The 15,766-nt window shown below is 45.6% G+C and overlaps 1 protein-coding gene across 2 annotated transcripts in view; it reads right to left on the minus strand.

The window, feature by feature from the left end:
• The window catches only part of LOC130406169 (clathrin heavy chain 1-like), a 34,348-nt gene that overhangs the window by 16,156 nt on the left and 2,426 nt on the right, over positions 1-15,766 (minus strand). For both annotated transcript variants that reach the window (XM_056611589.1, XM_056611590.1), the window contains exons 2-19: positions 14,704-14,911; positions 10,561-10,829; positions 9,949-10,110; positions 9,526-9,639; positions 8,832-9,005; positions 6,808-7,005; positions 5,807-6,007; positions 5,120-5,272; positions 4,744-4,866; positions 4,493-4,630; positions 3,973-4,137; positions 3,270-3,450; positions 2,968-3,131; positions 2,671-2,796; positions 2,138-2,280; positions 1,529-1,763; positions 1,079-1,201; positions 643-788 (exon numbers count right to left, since the gene is read on the minus strand). In XM_056611589.1, coding sequence (XP_056467564.1) covers positions 643-788; positions 1,079-1,201; positions 1,529-1,763; positions 2,138-2,280; positions 2,671-2,796; positions 2,968-3,131; positions 3,270-3,450; positions 3,973-4,137; positions 4,493-4,630; positions 4,744-4,866; positions 5,120-5,272; positions 5,807-6,007; positions 6,808-7,005; positions 8,832-9,005; positions 9,526-9,639; positions 9,949-10,110; positions 10,561-10,829; positions 14,704-14,911 — 3,023 coding nt within the window. The remainder of the gene's footprint in view (positions 1-642; positions 789-1,078; positions 1,202-1,528; positions 1,764-2,137; positions 2,281-2,670; positions 2,797-2,967; positions 3,132-3,269; positions 3,451-3,972; positions 4,138-4,492; positions 4,631-4,743; positions 4,867-5,119; positions 5,273-5,806; positions 6,008-6,807; positions 7,006-8,831; positions 9,006-9,525; positions 9,640-9,948; positions 10,111-10,560; positions 10,830-14,703; positions 14,912-15,766) is intronic.

Below are 15,766 nucleotides of genomic sequence, written 5' to 3' on the forward strand. Positions count from 1 at the left end.
TACGTGCTCCAATAGTGCAAGATAAAAATAAAGCACATTAATTTTAATGATTTTAGCTTGTTGTATGATTTATCGCGGGCATGGGCACACACAAGCTAAAATCATTCAAATTAGAGAAGAGGCTGCTTGTCAACCCCAGCGTCTTCGGTTGCTATGCGACGTCAACGGCGGACTATTTCTCTGCTGATCAACACTACGAATGCTGGTTACAAATAAATTGTAAAAAGACACACCATGAGGTTATTTTTTCGTTTAGGCAAGTAGCCGTAATAAACGGGATAATGTATAGAACGTCGCCGCTCATTATCGAAAATAAGCCCCTTCAGGGCGTCCTGTTCGCCCTGCCGGGGCTTATTTTCCGATAATGACCGGCGTTCTATACATTATCCCTGACATATCTGTTGTTAAAGTACAGCTGTGCTTCGTTGAGCAAAAAAAAAAAAAGGTTGATAGTGAACACTTGTGGCGTGGAGTTAAAACTACACACTTTACCCGTTTTGTTCAAAATATCGTTATAACATCGTATATCGCCATTCGAACCAAAAATATCGAGATATGAGTATTGGTCCATATCGCCCAGCCCTAATCCATGGTACATCCATGGGCTACAGCCACCATGCAGACAAAAAGAGATCTCCCTACCGGTGCTCGCTGAACACAGAGTTGTCCAGGACGATCTTCTCCAGCAGCTCGATGAGCTCGTTGGGTAGGTCGGCCGTCATGAAGGCCTTGACCGTGACCGACACCTCCTCCGGGTCCTGGGTCTCCGAGAGGGCGGTCTGCACCACCTAGAGAGAGATGGGAGAGAGCGAGAGAGGATGAGATGCTGCGTGGTCTGGATCAGATTGGACTTTAAAAAGGGCAAGGTGTGATGGACCAAATGCAGTTCATTTCTAGGTTTTGTGGCTGCTGTACAGTGATGCCATTTATAGATGGCAAGGGTACATTACAGCTTAAATATATTCAGTGTGGTTAAAAAAGCAGCCATCTACGATGTGTACAGATAAAACACACAGGTAGCGTGGTGGTCTCAACAGACTCAATGCCAGTGCTGCCAGCCTGGGGCAGTGGGGCGTACCTGGTCGATCAGGGGTCTCCTGTAAGGGTTGGTCTCCAGCAGCACGCTGGCCCACAGCTCGGGGTCTTTGCGACGCACTAGGTAGCGAGACAGACTCTTGAACAGAGAGTTCTCGTTGCAGACCTTGGGACAAGTAAAGCACACACACACATACACACGTTATTCTACAGTCCTCCTGACCAACACTACTGTGATTGGCTGTCCCAAGCCCTCAAAAAGGGGCAGCATTTATTTTTCCAATTATGAATGTTGTGGTCAGTATCAATTCAAGGAAATCCATGAATCGCTTGGGGTTGCCGTATTCAAATGACGAAATACGCTTCTCACGGATAAAACGTCACCGTGTTCACACAAATAATGTACTTCCAACATGTTGGGCACCAGGGGAATGGAATAAGGAAATGTTTAATACCGTCAATCATAAGAAACAATTCATTATGTCCTCCTTACGTGGATGAGCTCCTGGTCGCACTGGCCCCTCTCGTAGGCCACGCAGGCCAGGTGGGGGTCCCTCTTCTCGCAGTACTTGCCCACCACACGGCTGTCGTAGAAGGGGTTTTCCCGCAGGAAGCGCTCCGGGTTGTTGTTGCTGTCGATGTAGATCTTGGCCAGGGCGTTGTGCGTCGCCGGCTCCTCGCAGCCCTCGTGGATGCGGGCCTCCAGCCAGGGCAGCAGCAGCTTCAGTCTGACACACACACACACACACACACACACACACACAATAATGCTTATTATCAGACTACACCAGACTAGTGCTGGTGACTAGCACAGTACAATTAAGAAAAAACAAATAAGTCCTTCCTAAATTTTCATATGGTTTCCATCATTTCCATCTGAAGTTGCTTGAGATGAGACATTTACATATTCTATTTATATTTAAGTTGAGGCACCAGTAGTCTACTGGAGTTGCTGTAAATCAAGCGCCTCACTAACGTCCTTTGTTTAAATATTCACTGCTTTCCCGTCATACTAACGCAATGGAGAGGTTTGCCCGGTTAATAGGGTTTGATCCACTCCTAAAAAAAGACCCAGATACACAAGCTCCAACCCCGGTCTCACCTGTTCCTCTTCTCCACCTCGGCCACCAGCTCGTCGGTGGAGAACTGCCCCCGCACCACCATGATCAGGTTCTTGATGACGTCCTCGGCACAGTCCACGTCCAGCAGCCCCCCAATGACCACGGGCAAGCGGCTAGGGTTCACCTGAAGGCCGGACCAACACATCAACTCACGCTCACAGAGCTCCCCGGCTCACGTCTATGTAAATCAAAGTCTTCAATATGAAACCGTTTACAATTTAGCAAAGGCTTATTAACAGTCAGATGGATTGTTTGGAAACACTTTAGACTAAGGGTACGTGAATAAACCATTAATGAACCAACAAATTCGTGCTGAGAGTTGAACACCCTCACCGCCACACTGTCCTGTTCAGTGTTCAATAAAAGGCACATCTGATCAGATACACATTATAAACAACGGAGGGGACTTGGGAACATGTTATCTGATATAATGCCTGCTTTGCCTTCAGTAGTGCCGCTAGGCTTTGATTGAGCCTATGAGTTCGCCGTTCCGGGAGCATTTTATTTCTAGTACCTTCTGCACATAGATTTCGATGTACTTCTGCAGGCTGTTGCGGTAGAGGTACAGCACCAGGTCGTGGACGAAGTCGAAGCGGTCGCACACGATGATCAGAGGCAGCTGGTCCGTCAGCTTGGCCTCCTGGAGGGACGCCGCGGGGAATGAGATTCAGAAATAAGTCCAACCACAAATCACAGCTGGTGACCAGATCCAACCCACAATCAAAACAGCAACGCTTTCAAACAGATGGCAGATGTAAAAATATATATATTTATTTATATAACAGAGCTACGCTCGGCAGCCGCCCCGGACCTTGAGGAAGTTCTTGACGCGCTCGGGGTCGTAGCAGTTGCTCTCGCGGCAGATGCGCTCCACCTCCTTGATCTGGCCTGTCTTGCAGGCCGCCTGGATGTACTTGAAGTGGACCTCGGGGTCCTGGCTGAAGTTCACGATGGAGCCCAGGAAATAGAAGAGGCCTGTGGGACGAGCAAAGGCATTTAAAACAGTGATTAACCCCACTTGAAGGTTTATGAGTGAATGGAAGCGCTGAAGCAGGTGGACAGCGACTCGGGACACAGTTTAAGGAGATGAGGATGGCTTCGCTGTACGCCTACCCTCGAAGCTCTTGAAGGACTCAAAGAGCTCGGTGAGGGACTGCGTGGAGAGCTGTTCGTGGTACTTGGAGGCCACCTGGACGCAGATCTGCAGGTTCTGCCGGATGTTGGCCGACAGCATGGCCCGCAGGCACTCCAGGGAGTCCTCCACTGACAGGGAGCCGAAGAAGTTCACCAGCCACTGGGGGGAGACAGAGAGACAGAGGGTCATGATGAAAGGTCATTATGAGCCGTACAACAGGTTTGGAGTCAATCTACAATATAGGATATATTAATTAGCTGTTATTTAACATGAATGAATGCAGTAATAAGCCTTATTATATAGAATAGGGGTTAAGGTTAGTTGGTAACTCTAGCATAGGGTACAATGAATACCGTTATTTAACACCCCCAGTATAGGATTACCATCAGTTTACTTAATTAACGCTTATAACCGTAATAACTAATGTTAATGTTTCAATGGTATCTATAACAACAATACTATTGTCATGTAGTTTAATGTTTCAATGAGGGAGCACCAATTAAAAAACATTCCTAAAACAAATTGAAATTTGTTATACGGATGTCCCAGATATTTGAGAGCTCACATTTTTCTCAGACGGTGGGCCTTCGCTCTCGGTACAAATACGTTCCACATTAATATGACATAATGTAGACCGATGTGTCTGGCTCTCCGAGGTGAAGCGCCTCCCCGGGCCCCTACCTCAGGGTTGAGCAGGTGCGTGTGCACCACGGCCCGCTTGATGTCGTACAGGTCGGTGTAGTGCTCCAGCGCCCTTTGCAGGAGGCCCGCCTTCTCGCACAGCTGGGCCACGTGGGCGCGGTCGTAGTGGGTGAACATCTGGTTGCCCAGAATAGCGTCGGCAACCTGTCCAAGTACACGGGCGGTGAGATACACAGATAGGACCAGTGGTACCAGACCAGTCCCTTTGTTGAATGGACCCGTGGGACACACACCACATCTGCTCGGAGAATGAGTATCGATGGGAAACCCGTGGATTAGTTACTCAAAGCCACCGTGGGCACCCAAAGCATTTTAAAGACAACTATTCAAGGCAAAGAACGTTCGTCCGGAGCAGCTAGTGAGTCGTTCGACACCAGGCCTGGTAAAGACCGAGAAACAACCCAACAACCCCCTCAACCAGCTCTGTCCCCAGCCACCCCGTACCCACTACGAGTGCCGCGTTTCCCTGGGTGGGGGCGGGGCTGAAGGGCGGAGCTACCTGGGGGGCGTGCACCAGGTTCATCTCCAGCAGGCGCGTCTGCAGCGGGCCCTCGGTGGGCCGGTTGTTCTTCAGGGCGTCCAGCAGGAAGGAGGTGCACTGCTGGATCAGGTTGTACTCCATGAACACGTCCACGATCTGGAGACACAACGCAGTGACCGGCCATGTCAGCAGGAGGAGAGAGTGGAGCGAGCTTGTGAATCAATGACAACTTCCAAGGGGTGATGCACGGTGAAGGCCCGCCCCCTGACCTGTGTGATGTCAGCCAGTGGCTCCTCGTCCTGGACCAGCATCTGGGAGAACTGCAGGCCCTGCTCCGGACTGATGCGCATCACGTTCCTGAGCAGGAAGATCCAGTCCGGGGTGTACCCCACCTACACACACAGATGGACACCGTCAAGATGGATTCGTTATGTGTTCAGTATTATTCATTCTTATCTGAATATTGTGGTTACAGATTATAATTTTATAGCTGAATAACCGATACCGTTTCCTTCCATAGTCAACCAAGAAATACATGTTCTATGATGTATTAGAAAGACAAAACGTTTACCTATTCTGAGCATTCAAACACACGGTTTCAAAGATGGGAGTGGCCAGAGCCACTAGGAACAGACTGACACCAACCTTCTTAGCGTAGAGGACAATCTTCTGGAACTGGCCCGTCTCTGCAAAACACTGGATGACCTTGTTTGGGACGTTGGCCCTCAGGTAGACGCTGAGGGCCAGTGTGGGGTCCACAGACTTCACTAGGTCCCCCAGTTCCTCTGAGCACTCCAGCTGCACACACACACAAACACACACACTTTAGGAAAACATTCTATACTTTTGCTAGAAAGAAATGCTTCCAAATGCAACCAGTTATAGTTCGTACTTCAAGTACTAGTAATACTAATAAGTACTAGTACTTATTAGTTAGGTGAGTGCTGCATGCAGCGCTCAACTATTGTTTTTCATAAGTTTTATTAGGCGAGTGCTGCACGCAGCGCTCAACTATTGTTCTTCATACGTTGTTTTCTCTCTTTCTTTCTTTATTATTCTCTCAAACTTGGGGACCTATCTCCTTCCTCAATTTTTCACCTAGAGACTCCATTCAAATTTTTAAACATTCAGAATAGCTTGGAATCGAGCACTTCTTTTCCGATTAAATTAAATTAAATATTTTTTACTAAGATATCTACTATTAAAAAATATTTTTTTAACATGAGAGTCAATGAGAGTATTGTTTTGGTATTGTTTTTTTTTTTGTTTTTCATTGGCCGATGGTGACTGTGAACCGTCAGTCAATCTCTATCTCTCTAAGTGGTCACCAACCTTGTCCTCCTTGAGCCACTTCTCCAGCAGCTGCTTGCGTCCCTGCTGGAGCACCGGTCTGCACAGCTCTAGGGACTCAAACTTGTTGAGCTGGCCCTGGTCCAGCAGGATGCCAAAGTACTGCAGCAGGGGGGACGTCTGGCCCGGCTGGGCGGGCACGCTCTGGAAGCGCCGGATGGTGTCCGGGGTACGGAGGATGCCCTGCACACACACACACACACACACACACACACACACACACACACACACACACACACACACACACACACACACACACAGTGTGAAATGGAGAAGAAACCGTTGCTGTCATTGACGGCTGAATGTAAAGGTTCTTATAGACCAGGATAATTGCATAAAATGCACACTTTGACCATTGTACCAACATGCTGCACTGTGCAGTGTGACAATTTCTGTAAAGAATCATTGAAATTTCTGCAAAGAATATAAATGCAAATTAGCATCCCTTAAAGCTAGGGTAGGCAATTAATTAAAATATATAAATATATATATGCTGAAATTCTCTTCAGAAATTATCATCCCAACAGCAATCAGTAAATCAAAGGCTCTGACCAAAAAAAGAGTATTCAGTATCCATGGCTGTCACAGGCCTGTAATAAGCCCATCCAATTATTTATTGCAGCCCTAATGAACTGATTAGATGGTTTGCGGGTGTGACCACCTTCCTAGCCGGCTACCTGGGTGCACTTTGCCCGTGCTCTCATTGTGCACGACCAGAGTCTTCCACAAGGCTAGGCAGCCCTATTGCCTAAGCTAGCAAGCCATTCCTGTGTTTTTGGCGCGTGGCTTTGGAGGGAGCCCGGAAGCCGGGGAAAAGGATTTCCTCGGTTGACTACTTTCAAAATCTAGCTTCCCCTGGCTGGTGGCACACATGGCCTACCCTGGCTTTTCCTACCCTAGCTCAGATACCTGAAGACGGAGGTGTCTGAGCCCTGCATTAGCAAGAGTTCTAGGCGCGGAGGAGCGCCTAGCGCTGGCCGTACCTTGGGTGCGTTGGCTGCCACCTTGGCCGCCTCGGAGTAGTTCCCTGCTGCAAACAGGGTGTTGAACTTGCGGGCGAACAGCTCCTCGGCGCCGGCCAGGTTGTTGCGCACGGCCATGCGCAGTGCCAGGTCAGGGTTCTGCAGCACGTTAGTGATGTAGGGGATGATGTTCTCCTCCTCCACGCACACCGACAGCACCTGCAGCCCCACAACACAAGGGGGGGGGGGGGGGATCCCCGGGTCACTCTCTCTGGGTCCATGATGAAGGGCCACAGAACTAATACATTCAAAGATATATGTGCGGTTTTGCCAAGGAGATGTGTAAATAAAGCTTTTGTAACATTTGAACAAAGATTTGATCATCATTTTAAAATTGCAACTGCAAAAAAAATTAATTAAAAAAGACTGCTCTTGCCTGGGCCACGATAGCATTAAAAAAAAGAAAATCCAAATGAAACACCGATATCTGAACAACTTCGAATGGTTAAGTCAGAAATTTGAACTATGCATTAAAAACTATTACCCAACCACATTCTCAGAAGTAACCTAGCCACGTACAACATTAAAAAGTTTTTGTTTTTCAGTTTGTGGAGTGAGGCTGTGGAACAGACTGGGTGTGGAGCTCAAGCAATGTCCAATCATGATCCAGTTTAAAAAGAGGTACAAACACATGGTTTTCACAAGGTACAAGGAGGAAAAAGGGATTTAATAATCAGGTGTTTTCATAAATGATAAATGTTTTATATATTTGTTTATTTAATCTATTTATTTTCTATTTTTTGTGAATATGTATTATGTATTATGTAAATATTAGAGCTGTCAGTTAAACGCGTTATTAACGACGTTAACGCAAACCAAATTTAACGGCGTTACATTTTTTATCGCGCGATTAACGCAATTATTTTATATAAAAAAACAAAAACAAAGAAGCAGTAGCCTGACTGCTATGTTCAAATGACATTTGTTCAAAGCAGTCGTTTAATTGCACTATAGGCTCTTTTTTTGTATCGTCCTGTTTTGATCAGTATATGCCAATGTTGTTATCAATAGAAAATCATTTGCACAAGGCAAGCCGATGCAATTCACCATGTTGATAAGAGAATTAAAATGAGAAGAATTATGGGACAAAAAAATCAAGGGATATTTAGCATAGAAAAATAATTTGCGATTAATCGTGAGTTAACTATGACATTAATGCGATTAATCACGATTAAATATTTTAATCGCTTGACAAATATGTATGTTTAGGGAGAAAGATAAGTTAGTTAGTTAATTGAGTAGCGGAGAAGGGGTAGATTTAAATAAGCACATGATTCATCCTACTCCTTTTCAGACATGTTAGGTTTACATTATTACTTTTGCTTTGACTATTGTTATTGTTGTTTTGACTATTCTCATTGGATTTGTTTGTTTATCAGTTTATTTTGCTGTATTACTCGAACACGTTCGAAATAAAAAAGATAAACTAAACTAAACACGTTCCTAAAGTGTGTTTGTGTAATTCTAGATTGTTTAAGATAAGACCAGCAGCAGGGATCCAAGAGCACTAAGTAGGAGATTAGCAGGCCTAGCCTGTCGGACATGCTCTGCTTATGTGTCAGTCCCGTGCTGCTCAACACCCCTGGTGGGGCCACTACCGCTGACATTCACATGTATTCCCTTGGGTTTAGAGGCTACAGTGAGATCATACATCCAATCACACAACAGGAGATGGTGACTTAAGATGGCAGCAGTAGTATACAACACACGCACACACACACACACACACACGCGCGCGCGTGCGTGCGAGCGAGAAAAATAATTATAGGGCAGTCAGAACATTAAATAAAAACTAAAATAATAATCACTCTGTATCACACACAATGACATTCATTCATAGAAACCGACTGCATAATGAAGGTTCTGCTCTGTTGAAAGCGCTGATCGCTGCAAACCAGCAATTAGACAGAATTAAAGGCAGCGAGCAGAGAGGGCTGGGAGGAGTAAGGGGGATGACACACCGAACATAAGACGCAGCACTGTACCTGTCCTTTCCTGTTGACCCCGATGATGCCCGCGGTTGGCTCGTGGGGGGCGGTCACGAAGATGGTCTCCCCGCTAATGCGGTTCATGTAGATGCAGGTGCCGGTCTCCAGGTCATACAGGTGGATGTAGCCATACTTGGTGATGAGGAACACCACGTCCTGCTTGGAGCTGATCTGTGGATGTGGATGTGAAATCAAATGGTTAATATAAAGATAATGATTCACTTCCGACTCGGTTACTACTTAGGATTTTATTTTGCTGTATGGATGCTTAACGCACAATGAGAATGTATTAGTTACCCTGCCACATACTTTCACACCGTTATTCCTTGTAAAATCTGGATTTATATTGGTTAATATCTCTCCTGAAAGCAGGTACTAATTGCAGAATTACAGTCAGGCCTAGTTCGTGCCGAGGAAAGCATCATTAAAGTTGATGTCACTGTTCACAGTCCTATTTTGAAGAAGCTTATGAAGTAGATTCTATTGGATTTTATTGTCCTCATAAGAGATACATTTCCGCCGATGTACACGACAACATGACCTCCGCCATAACAACACTTACATCCCAGATCACCAACAGGCACTCCTCCAACCCTTCCACTACCAAGCATGCTTACTAGCCTCGGGACCTCCATCACTTCAGATGACCTGGAAGCGCTCATTAAAAGGCCACTGAACACAGCCCAGGTACCTGCATGGCGACGGGGAAGTCGTTCTGGGCCTCCGGTGGGAAGAACACGTCCACGGCTTTCTTTGGGAACGGCTGGTTGCCCGTCGGTGGAGTGCCCACCTCGATGATGTGCAGCTAGGAGGAGCAAGCATGTGTTGTTCCCACAATCAATACACGCATCCACCATATTCTACCCGATTAAATAACGATAGCCTTACACGGTGTGGACATGGTTGCCCGAAACAAGGACGCAGTCCCTGCCAAGAGTTGTATTGAGAATATCGAGAGATTTATTTTTAAGCCCCCTCTCAGCGGAGGTCATTCGATGGTTTGTGGATATTGAACCGGGGTGATTGTTACAATTTTAGCAGCCAGACAAAATGCCTGCTGGCCACTCCCGTTCTCCCCCTGCTGAGTAGGAGGCTGGGTGTGGATGAGTCATACCTTTCCTCCGGCCTGTCCCCGCACGGCGAAGCAGAACAGAGTGGACTCCTCTGTGTTGCTCTCCATCTTGAACTGGGCGAAGCCCGCGGCATGGCCTTCGATGGGCTGGGACACCTTCCTGTCCACCGAGTACAGCTGCATGGCCCCCACCACACGGTTTTGCTGGAGCAACGGAGAGAGGGAAAGGAATATGAGGCGAGGGCCCTTCGGATTTTAAATCGTAGTACGAAACTTTGTATCCAGAGATTGATGATATGCTGGTTTCCACAATGATTATTAAGTGCATGCATCCGGTTGACATTTTAACGACATACAAATGCCCAAATCCTTATTTATTTGTTTTCTTAGGTGGTTCATCCAAAAAACCTTAATTGACACTACAAATGACTTTTAAGAACCAATATTTTCCTCTTCATCTAATCTAATGCACAGCCAGGCTGGACCAGCTGATAGTCTGAACAGGATGAACTCATGAAATATAGCAGGTCATAGCATTTTGGATTATGCCTTTAAGCAAAGACCCTTTCAAACTATTCCGCATTTTCAGTTCAGAGGGACTTAACTAAATGAGACCCATGCCCCGATTTAATAAACACTACCAGGGATTCCTACCTGTGCTGAAATACCAATCAGCAGAAGCCATTTCTGTTTGGCATCGGTGCGGTAGTTAATGATCTGACATCCGGCCAGGCTGGAGTGACGGTCAAAGACTTTGATTGGCTGGGAGTCTCCTTCCATGCTCCAATGGTAGACGGCATTGTCGGTGACCAGGGCGACCGTGTTGAGGGAGATCCACTTCCAGAACGTCACGTCATCCGTCATGGTGTGGGCCTTCATCTTGCTCTTCATCTCAATGTTAAAGATCTGTAGAGTCTTTGCAGCTGAAAAGAACATACAGGATGGGTTAAGGCATGCAGGTCAAGATAATGCTTTTTATTAGAAAAAAAAGAAGCAATATAATATAAAATACTCCGACTACTAAACACACAACAAACACAACTACAAAAATCGGACAAAAAAATACAATTACATGAAATAAAAAAAAAAACAGGCTTCGGGAATAAATGAATGGAATATAAAAAAAGTCACACTCATAGGAAAAGTGTTAGCCAGGGTTAGACGGAAGAACCACCAAAAGAGCACACAACAAGCTATGACAAGGGGAAATGCAAAGAAGGAAGCACGGAAGAATCAAATAGGTGGTAGGATCTCCATTCAGGTAGGAGCTGGTGAAACAATCCTCACCATCCACATACAAACCACGTGCAGAGCAATGAGCACCATCACTTGCACCCCACTGAGATTGGTGAAAATAGTCTGTTCATCATTTGATGCAAGCCTTTCTACATGTGCTCTAGTGGTGAAATAACAGGGGAGCTGCTGCCTATGCAAAACAAACAATTTATGGTCCTCTAAGAATATCCAGACACGTGAGATGGTTCAAAGTTGCTCAAAAGTTAGTATTTTTTTGGCAGGGCACCTCATGCATGCTTGCATTGGTATGGACAGTGTTTAAGTGTATATTTGACTGCAAATTGTGGTAAGAATTCCCTGTAAGAGAGGAGGCAACAGCAACATACTGTCTTGGAGGAAAATTTCACAGATTGGACAAAACCATCAGAACTTGCCGACATCTAAACTCAAGTGTAGTGCCATAAGAACCAGACTATCTGTATAAATGTGTTGAAAAATGTGTCCAGACCTAGATCTAGTTGTGTTATTCAGATTTGTATAACTGAAATATTTCTATGCCATTAACATGTAAATTTTGACCATGACACTTTTACCCTCACTGACCATGTTATGCGGTTCATGTAATTCAGGAAACAGATATTTAAATACTTGGGCTAGTTATCAAGAGAAAAAACTGAAATAGTGTACTAAAAAACGTTAAAAATGGATCTCCTAGTTTTTTTGACAAAGTCAAACAAACATCTATTAGCAGCACCTGAAACAAGATAAGTAGGAGAAAATAACTTTCAGCATACCGCCTTTGAAGGGGTATAGTCCCATTTCCACAACGCTACCGTCAACCAGAAACCTCACACGTCAGGCATGTGATCACAAGCTCTTTAGCGACTCCTAACAAAATATGTTAATCCTCATAACAGGGATGCAGGACTTTCGGTCGGTTCTGAATGCACATTAGCAAAGAAAGACCACAAAGCACACAGCACAGACATGATGTTGGGAGGGTTGTCAGGCACACATAAGTCCCTTTCTCAAAAAGGATTGATTCAAGTCATTATGATTCCCAATAATATTGTCCCACTTCAAATACAAAATATACAGATAGTCGGCATTGAGGTATGGTGGTAATCAATAAGTTCCTCCACAATGCTTATCCAATCATATAAAGAACCCATACCAAGGGTTCGTAACACAATGCACTCAAACACTGTCAAGCAATGTGTAAGGTCACGGAATTAGACCAAAATATAGGCCATTAAGTGGGAACGGATTTCATCTGGCTACCAGACCTTAGCAATGTTTGCTTTAACAAGGGCAGTTTGAACTGCACAACGACTTATCAAACATAAAATGAATGGTTATAATCTATTCAATGCTATATTATGATTGTGCCATCAATCTGCGACAAATTCTTTCTAAAATACTGAGAAATATGCCATTACAGCACGTGGTTACCCTGGCAACTTTATATTAACCTGATGTCAGCTGGGATTTGGATTAGACGTAAAATTACTTAAGCTAATTCTGAGATCAGTTGTGAAGATCATTTGACATAGGGTTTCCCTGCTTGGCTCAACTACAATCGGGCCGGAATTCGTACCCAAGAACAACATCAAAACTAAGCAGACATTTCAGCAGGGTGCACACAGAATAACAATTTGACAATCATGATAGGTAAAATTCAACTCACCGTCTGCAAACATAAGAAAGCAGTAAGAAATGAAAAAAGAGCAAAAACAAGCAAAATAGACAACTCATTCATGATTGCATGACATTTGTAGTAGCATTGCTACAGTCTCTCATGTTCTATACAAGTAACAATCAATGCTCTGTAGATTACTTTACAAACAAATAGAGTAATGCTGGTTGTTTAAAGGTCCCATGGCATGCTACTTTATGGATGCTTTAATAAAGATATTAGTAGGCCCCAAACACAGTATTTGAACACGTTCCCGAAATTCAGCCGTGGTGCAGAATTACAGCCACTACGAGCCAGTCACACATTGAGCTTTCCCCAAATGCGCTGTTTCGGTGTCTGTAGCTTTAATGCAAATGAGGAGGATAGAGGCGGGTCAGGGAGGAGGGTGGGGGTGTGGCCCTGAGCAGCTTGCAGCTTGCAGCCACGGTACAATGCGCTCTGTTAGTGGATGTATTTCAATGGCGAGGCGCACACAGCCTTTAGCCGTGTTCTGTAAATATTCTAGAACACACAGGAGTCCTGGAGCTCTGTATCTAAATAATATCATATGATACATAGATATCTATATATCATATAATATATATTATCACGGCCAAAAGCTGTGTGAGCCTCCAGACGATATTATGAATCTCCAACGACTGCGTCGGGGTCTCCGACGTCTCTGGTTCTTCCACGTCCACATCAATCTGAAGTAGACTGAACCACGACATGGAGGAGAAAGGGATTGTTGCCCGCGATTGTTGCCCGCGATTGCTCCGACCGGAGCATCGCTGCCGAGGGACCACCGCCTGGGCAGCGGTCAGCGCTTAGGCTCCACCGCCTCCTGCAGTGGGCAGCGCCGAGGCGGTGGGCCCTCGGCAGCGGGAAGCGGGCTCAAGCGGGAAAACATTTGCTGCCAACCATCCCTTTCTCCTCCATGTCGTGGTTCATTACTTCAGGGAGTCAACGCCAAAGTTCCTTTCCCCCAATCCATTCTCAACCATGGCTGAGATAACCCCCACTACGAGTCTTGTTGTGAAAATACCAGAGACGAGAGTCCGACATGTTATGCGCCATAACACCAACAGCAGAACGGTTATCCAAATAACGAGGAAGTGTACAACACTTGCGTTACAGTCCTGGAGCTCTCCATCTAAAAAATATCATATTATACATAGATATCTATATCATATAATATATATTATCACGGCCAAAAGCTGTGTGCGCCTCCAGACGATATTATGAATCACAAACGACTTTGTCGGAGAACCGACGTCTCTGGTTCTTCCACATCAATCTGAACTAGACTGAACCGCGCGCTGCCTGCTGCCCGCTGCCAGGCGGTGGTGCCTCTAGGCAACCGGCAGCAGGCAGCATGTTGCAGTTCATGTACTTCAGTGAGTCAAAGCCAAAGTTCCTTTTCCCCCCCAATTCCTTCTCAACCATGGCTGAGATAACAGTCTTCCTGACGACATTCCAAACCGGCACGCTTAAGCCTCCGTTTTTTCAAAAGGCGAGCAGAACACCTAGTGCTCGTTTTACACCGAACGCAATGTTTTATCCACTGGGGGACCTTAGGGAGGCTAGGGGAACTCATATTTATGTTAGAAAACCTCATAAAGTGAGATTTTCATGCCATGGGACCTTTTAATTATTTAGCAAATGTTGATCGATGATTTGGCCTGCATATGAACACCAAAATGAGAAGCCAACACACAACTCCATCAACCAATCAACAAACATAGTTTACACAAAAACATGAAGGAACAGGGAACGACAAAGTTCACAAATTAAAACCCTATTATTTTTGTTTAGCTGTGTAGATTCAGTCATTCACTCATAGATATGTAGTTCACTCATGCCGTGAACTGGTGCGAAGTGCTTACCTTTGAGGGCGATCACTTTACTGGCTGGATTCATGATCGCGCTGTCTGCAGAGATGGGTCTGCGGATGGGAGTGTTGGGGTCGGCCATGTCAATAATAACCACTTGGGCCTGTTCGCCCACCTTCTCTCTGATGCAAATGAATTTATCAGACTCCATGGTCAGAGTGCTGAACCCGATGTTGGCTGGGTTGATTCCAAGGTTCTGCAGCTGAGGGAGGCACAGAAGGCAATATACCAGGTGAGCACAAGTTTTTCGAGTTTCACGGGACCATGTATTGAGTTCAAACCAACCCGTTGAAGGTAGACTTGACTAAAGAAGATAAAACACAAGTTAAGTATAGTCCCAAAACTCCAAAGAAATTATTGCAATAAAATAAATAAAAAGGGGATTGAAAAACCAAAAGGGATTGGAAATGCGTCGGATGATACTAACATAGAACTGCCATTATATACCTTATGGTATAACCGTCTCTGACCTTAGAAATATGGGTGTGCGAGCGTACAAAACTAACCGGAACGAGCACCTTTTCTTTTTAGACACAAAAAAAGCGGTCCAGGAATGACACTTTGCATGAATGAGTAAATGGTATAAATACATTAGTTTACATATACCCGGGTCGTGGGCTTAGTATGCATGGTCAATCAACATGGAGATTTCCGTGTGTGTGCAGACAATCTGCATCATCAGACCTGACGGTCTTCAGGATTAACGTGAACCCTCGTCTGCGCGGCGCTGCGCCGCGCGTCGTGATGCTATTGTGTAACGTGATACATAAACACAACCATCACACCAACACACCCCCTAGTAAAGCTACAACAATCAACCGTATTAAGGGATGTGAATAATCCCTCGGGGAAGTCACTCACGAACGGGTGAGCTGTAGAGCTACCGTGCCCACAACACGTCTCGTCGTCTCAAGCAGGGCTCGGACCCGTCCCGTTACCACACGCACTGAAGGTCAAGGCGCCTAGCACGGTGATGTTACAGAAGATGACCTCGTTAGGGTACAACACCGGGTACCGCCGGAGTTCATTTGGGTACAACCCCGGGCACCGTCGGACC

The sequence above is a fragment of the Gadus chalcogrammus genome, chromosome 16 (assembly GCF_026213295.1).
Source record: "Gadus chalcogrammus isolate NIFS_2021 chromosome 16, NIFS_Gcha_1.0, whole genome shotgun sequence".
Classification (NCBI taxonomy): Eukaryota; Metazoa; Chordata; class Actinopteri; order Gadiformes; family Gadidae; genus Gadus; species Gadus chalcogrammus.